Source organism: Ipomoea triloba, chromosome 11 (genome assembly GCF_003576645.1).
Source record: "Ipomoea triloba cultivar NCNSP0323 chromosome 11, ASM357664v1".
In the NCBI taxonomy this organism is placed as follows: Eukaryota; Viridiplantae; Streptophyta; class Magnoliopsida; order Solanales; family Convolvulaceae; genus Ipomoea; species Ipomoea triloba.
In genome coordinates this window covers 2,654,446-2,660,820 of record NC_044926.1, presented here as the reverse complement: position 1 = coordinate 2,660,820, position 6,375 = coordinate 2,654,446, and the positions used below count along the sequence as shown (strand labels likewise).

The following is a 6,375-nucleotide window of genomic DNA, read 5'->3' as shown; positions in this document are numbered from 1 at the left end:
TCATCTTAGATTCTTCATATTTACAGTTTCTGCTTCAAATAAATTACACGAGACTCATCAACTCAATCATCGTTACGAAACTTTAAAAGAATTCTCTGGTTGACTCATCGCTTGGCCGGCTAGGCTTAGCAACTCATCCACTAGGGCGTAACTTCAAAAGAAGTCTCTGGTTGACTCTTCGCTTGGCCCGCTAGGCATAGCAACTCATCCACTAGTAAGTCATCGTTTTGTCATAATAGACATAGCGTTAATCTAATTTGTCACACTATCAATTCTAAAAGATGAGCTCTCACCACATCAATCATGTTGATCGGACAATTAAATTAATAACCATAATATTTATAATTTGGCTCTCCTTGCAAACTACAGTATTTATTAATGTTCTTAGTTTGAATCGATCAATTATCAACGCCTAAAATCAACGCCTAAAATCAATGGGCATCCAATGGACTTAATGCAAATTCTTGAAAACTTCACCTACCTCAATTCCAATTAATAGTAAACAACAACAATAACAATCATAGGAAGTGCAAGATTACATATTTACATAGTTACATTAACAATAGCTAACAATTTTATACAATATTGAGTTTAAACTTTACATGGCATGGGCTAACATGCAGCACTCCAAATGACATAACTAGAATGATATTATGATACAAAATATAATCACACAACACCCAACATCTGTCCATCTACTATTCTTCCTGCAATGGCTCAATGCTTCAACCATTGTCCATCAAACTTTGCAGCAAAACTCCAGAATAATTTGTCAGAGGTCATCATCATCATCGTCGATCACCATTTCCATATTTGGTTACGCATTCTGTTTCAAGATCTGTTTGTTATGTTTGCAGAGTCCAAGTCCTTGGCCTTGCATCAATCATTTTGCTTGTCTTTCAACTCGAGTTTAACTTCAACTGCGATTCATGATTCTTCTGTGGATCAGTTTTTTTGCTTGCAATCATTAACTATCAGATTATCTTAGCCATCGTCGGATCTGTTTGAAGATTCCCTCCTTATCATTTGAATGATGTCCTGCACAACTTCAGACATCGGGGGCCTGAACTCTGGCTCTTGCTGCTCGGGGGAATAAATAAAGGTTTGAAATCAGCATGCGAATATGTTATTGCAAAGAAGGTAAACCGTATGACAGATAAAAACTAGGCATTCATTGTCAGCCATGTGTGATCAGTTTATCAGCGGGAGATTCAGGAAGCTATGGAACACACAGATTATAAAATTTTCGCGTATAGCTAAAGATATGTGAGGCTTAATGCACCTGAACACAGCGGGAAATTATGTCAGCAAAGTGCGATAGTGATTTGATAGGGTATTTTACGTTAAGAGAAGGATCAACCATCCCTGTCAAGGCGTCGATATCGTGAAGCTGAGGTATTGCCCATCTGACCAAGAACTGCTCTCCACGACTCCGGGTCCTAATTATGATACAAAGGCAATGAAACAGTCGAGTAATAGGGTAAAAATGCAAGATTTCCTAGCTAGGAGCTCAATAACGGGTTTTACCTGTCATATGACATTCTGCCTGTTAAAAGCTCCAACATTACAACTCCGAAACTGTAAACATCACTCTTTAACGTATAAATCCCTGACTCGAATTCGGGGGCACCATAACCATAGGTTGTAAGAAGTTGTCCTGACAACTGAAGAACTCGTGATCTTTAGATACAAAGTTTTTAAGCACCTTTGAAGTTATACAAAAATACTCGATCTATGAGATGAAAGAAGTACCTGGCTCACAGCCCCTGATGATATCAACGGAGCCAAACCACAATCGGATACATGAACAGCAAGCTCATCGTCAAGGAGAATATTTGCCGATTTGAAGTTTCTATGAACAACTGGCGGTTCACAACTCTCGTGCAGATACCTTCAGCGTTGAAAAACATAAATGCCAAAAAAATGAAATAATAGAAAGTTGCAAGCAAACTGTGGTGGTATTAAACTACAGATAACTCGTATCTTTGGTAAAGAAATACAGTTAGTTATCACACAATCATTGCCCAATTTCAGTCTAAAGTCAATATGGCACATACAAAAATTTCAAACCATAATGAGTTCTCGCATTGACTTTATCCGGTTATCCCTAGACATTAATAATTACTAGTACTAAATTAGGTCAAGTTCCAACCACAAGCAAGCGATTGATTTTCAATTTAGCAGCAAATAAAAAGAGCAGGAAATTTCCTATTCGCTCGCATGGGTAGCTCAGTTGGTTCCTGGATGGCAGATTGTGGGTAAGGAAATTTCATGTTCAACGTGTTCCATCCATCATTACTTTATTATTATTTTTCCATACTAGTTACCCTTCTCAGTTTTCAGAGTGAAAATTCCAAATATTTACTTACTCCAAGGCTCTTGCGGCTCCAAGGGCCATCGTGATGCGCATATTCCATGAAAGATTTTTCTTGAATTCATCATTGTTGTGCAGTGCATCCTGCAGTGTCCCGTTATTGCAATACTCGTAGACCAGGAGCCTTTCACCATGCTCCGCACAGTAACCCATGAGTTCAACAACATTAGCATGGCGTATTCTATCAACGTTGTTTACCAGATCTATAAACTCATAATCCTTTTGCTGATTGCAGACTCTTTTGTCCAGTTTCTTCACAGCAAGCAACTAAAGAACCATAGAAGTAAATGTGAGTTTTATGATACTACAAAGAGAAAAGATGGAAAATGCACGAGGCAATTGAAGATGGTGAAACCCAAATTGATAATCAGTGAGATATTCAATTAATATGATTTATTTTAATCAGAAGTCATACCTTGCCACGAGGAAGCTCTGCCTTATACACAGTGCCAAGTGTTCCCGTTCCAATAAGATTATCTTGGGAAAAGCTATTGGTGTATTGCTGAAGAGATGCAATTGTGTAGGAGTTCACAGACGTTGGTGGAAGTCGTCTCATTGGAGGCTTAGCTACGGTTTCTTGTACATGAGAAATTGAATTTTCAATAACCCTCTCTTCTGTCGGAGCCAGAGGAGGAGGCGGTGGTGGAATTGCATCAATATCAAATCGGCTAATGTTAATCTCGTGGCTGTCCTTTGGTATAGCACTCACGTTTTCTGCAGTTACCTCAGGTCTGTTTGGTTGATGCTCCTCTTTTGATGTAACCACTGGAGGAGTTGCTGAAACACATTTAAGAAAGTTATTCATCGTTGAAAACCATAACCTAAAGGGCAAGTAAAATAATTCATAAACAATTTAAATAGAACGGGTTTTTAATTTGCAGTACCTTTCTTTAAATCATGGCCAGGTTGGACCATGGAACCATTATCACTTGGGCTCATTCTTGATGCCACAGGTGGAGCGATTTCAAGCCGACTAGGAATTCTGTGAGTATCTTGCCTTTTCTTAAAGCACTTCGCCAAACAAAGCAGGATTGCTAAAACCAACATTATAAATGATATTACTGCCACAATTGAAATCCAAACTATCCTTCTTGTAGCCGCTGAAATTTTGCTTTTCTTGGAGTTTGGCTGCTCAGTTGGCGATGGCCCATCAACCTGTTTTCCAGGTCTTTTATCAGAGGGTGGTGCTGGAGATGGTGTTGGCGGAGGTGAAGGAACAATACTACTGTTGAAAGGGTTCCCGTCTTTCCTGCATGATTTTTGGCATCTAGTTAGAACATGATACTGTTTTCAAACACGGTTCATAGTAGATTGAAAATCCAGCAAATATTTTCTTAAAATGATTTTTTCGAAGATTTAGCACAAGAAGAATATATATAGATGATTCTACTTCAAAAATTCTCAATACATTTTTGTCAGCCTTCCAAATAAGAGACAAAATGTTTTGAAGACTGTAATTGAACTGTCTTTATTATAGAACTTACTTGAAAACTGGAATAGTCAAGAGCTTCTGAGGTATGGGTCCGGAAAACAGGTTATTTTCTATATTTCTGAAAGGGAGGTAGGGAAGGGGGAGGAAATGTGTTAGCAGAATAATAAGCCATGCTTAAAAAAAAAAAAAAAAAAAAAAAAAAAAAAAAAAAAAAAAAAAAAAAAAAAAAAAAAAAAAAAAAAAAAAAAAAAAAAAAAAAAAAAAAAATTTAAAAATAAGAATATATATAGATGATTCTACTCAAAAATTCTCAATACATTTTTGTCAGCCTTCCAAATAAGAGACAAAATGTTTTGAAGACTGTAATTGAACTGTCTTTATTATAGAACTTACTTGAAAACTGGAATAGTCAAGAGCTTCTGAGGTATGGGTCCGGAAAACAGGTTATTTTCTATATTTCTGAAAGGGAGGTAGGGAAGGGGGAGGAAATGTGTTAGCAGAATAATAAGCCATGCTTAAAAAAAAAAAAAAAAAAAAAAAAAAAAAAAAAAAAAAAAAAAAAAAGCAATTGGTATCTTGTATCTGAGAGAAATATAGTTCAGTAGAGTACAAATCTTGAAGTGGGAGATCTTGTAAAACGTCAAGGGTTCCAGAAATCTGATTATTCTGCAAATGACTGTTGAAAAAGCGGTTAGATTCATAGACAAAAATGAAAAGAATCAAACCGAAATACTGAAATAATCTGAATACTAACAGAGTCACCAAGGACAGATTTCCTAGCGATGGTGGTAATCTCCCACTTAAATTGTTATTAGATAAATCTCTGCACGAAGAAAATCGGCTAAATTAGTCGGTAAAAAGTAAAGCTGCGCTATTGCAACACAGAAGCAATTCAAGTAAGGCATCATACAGGTTCTTCAAATGGACGAGGCCTTCAAAGGAATCGGGAATTTCTCCAGTCAAATGGTTGTTATTTAGAGACCTAAACAAATGTATAATTGTATATAAGCTAAATAACAATTAATGATCAGGAAAAACAACTATTTTCAAGCATACAAATTGAAGAGAAACATACATAGCTGATAGTTGAGACAGGGAAGATAAGGAATCAGGAATATTTCCAGTAAACTCGTTATCTGAAAGAAACCTGCAAAAATTAAACACCATTATGCGATTTGCATAATACATATGGAATATACACAAATATATTTATTCTTCACGAAAATGACTGAAACATACAGGTTATCCAGCGTAACCGGAAGATTGGATGGAATTGCGCCTCCAATGTGGTTGTTACTCAGATCTCTGCCACAGTGACATTCCATACTCGTCAAATTGCAGGTAAAGGCACGAACGAATATATGAAATTGATTCGTCACTTACATTTTTTTTATCGAGGAAAATGATCCTAAGTTATTGCCCAATTCACCGCCCAAATTTGCACCATTGATGATACTGTTCATAATATGACGAGAATAATTAACATCTCCATTCAATATATCTTCCAAAGATTGCAGTAGTGGAAGGGCTCACACATTGAAACTATGTTTGTACCCTCGCATTGAACGCCTTGCCATTTTCCATTACATGGGTCTCCATCAACACTCCACCCGGGTAGAGGAGGGGATTTCAAAGCAGCATAAAAATTATTCATTGCAGCAACTACACCATTTTAAAAAGAAATGTCAAATCCTAAAACGCCTAAAAGTGCATTTTCTAAATTGACTCTAGAATTCACAACAGAAACTGAGAAGGTTAACCACCTTAAAGTGCAGAACTTATCAATTTTAAATGCCAATCAATGAAAGAAGGTTAACCACCTTAAGGCCCTACGCATAAACTATTTGCAGAAGAAATCAATTAAAAATGTTCTAGTATTTCTAGAGTAGATACATCTGCTAAAACCAAAATGCAGAATGAGTTGCCAGGAAAATTCTTGTGAAAGAAACCACATTTATTCAACAAGCCTAAAACTTTACAACTAATTAGCTAAGACTAGACCAGCATTGCATCAAAACTAATCACCACTCCCCCTTCCCCTGTAATCAATAACTCAATTCAAGGCAATCAAAGTAAAATCAAAATTAATTTATAAACAAGGGAAAAACACTAAGAAACCATCGAGCCTTACCATCCTTAGGATTAGCCCCATCCACCATACGAATGGCCAAAATCAAGAAAAGTCCCACCATGACCTTTAAACTCAAGCAGAAAACAGCCAAACCATACCCACCCATTGATCCAAAATATCACCTTTTTCCTCAATCAACTACACTTCTTTCAGAAAAATCCTCTGCACAGCCAATGAAAACCCTTTCTATCTCAGAAAAGCAGCTATGTTTTTTGAAAGCAAAAGTGCAAATGCCAATTTATCAAAGTTCAGAACTTTAACAAGCTATTGAAAACACACACACACAAAAGAAAAGAATAAATCATAGATACTCGGAATTATGCAAAATAGATACCCATATATACCTTTAACATAATCAAACCGAAAATCTTTGAACAAAGATTGAACCTTTTAACAGGCTAAAACAAGAACGAAAATGGGGGGGGGGGGGGGGAAGGG

The 6,375-nt window shown here is 36.5% G+C and overlaps 1 protein-coding gene across 3 annotated transcripts in view; it reads right to left on the bottom strand.

Moving 5' to 3' along the window:
- Positions 1-492: 492 nt before the first annotated feature.
- Positions 493-6,375, bottom strand: part of LOC115997475 (protein STRUBBELIG-RECEPTOR FAMILY 3-like) — a 6,487-nt gene continuing 604 nt past the window's right edge. Inside the window, exons 1-17 of one of the 3 annotated variants that reach the window (XM_031237031.1) lie at positions 6,282-6,368; positions 5,938-6,099; positions 5,342-5,468; positions 5,190-5,261; positions 5,046-5,111; positions 4,882-4,953; positions 4,717-4,788; positions 4,561-4,629; positions 4,417-4,482; positions 4,200-4,265; positions 3,259-3,623; positions 2,790-3,151; positions 2,370-2,641; positions 1,753-1,891; positions 1,528-1,664; positions 1,283-1,439; positions 493-1,080 (exon numbers count right to left, since the gene is read on the bottom strand). In XM_031237031.1, the coding sequence (XP_031092891.1) occupies positions 985-1,080; positions 1,283-1,439; positions 1,528-1,664; positions 1,753-1,891; positions 2,370-2,641; positions 2,790-3,151; positions 3,259-3,623; positions 4,200-4,265; positions 4,417-4,482; positions 4,561-4,629; positions 4,717-4,788; positions 4,882-4,953; positions 5,046-5,111; positions 5,190-5,261; positions 5,342-5,468; positions 5,938-6,043 (2,244 nt within the window). In that variant the 5' untranslated portion in view covers positions 6,044-6,099; positions 6,282-6,368 and the 3' untranslated portion in view covers positions 493-984. Of the gene's footprint in view, positions 1,081-1,282; positions 1,440-1,527; positions 1,665-1,752; positions 1,892-2,369; positions 2,642-2,789; positions 3,152-3,258; positions 3,624-3,858; positions 3,925-4,199; positions 4,266-4,416; positions 4,483-4,560; positions 4,630-4,716; positions 4,789-4,881; positions 4,954-5,045; positions 5,112-5,189; positions 5,262-5,341; positions 5,469-5,937; positions 6,100-6,281; positions 6,369-6,375 lie in introns of those variants that run through there. The other 2 variants (XM_031237033.1, XM_031237032.1) reach the window with 2 other exon arrangements.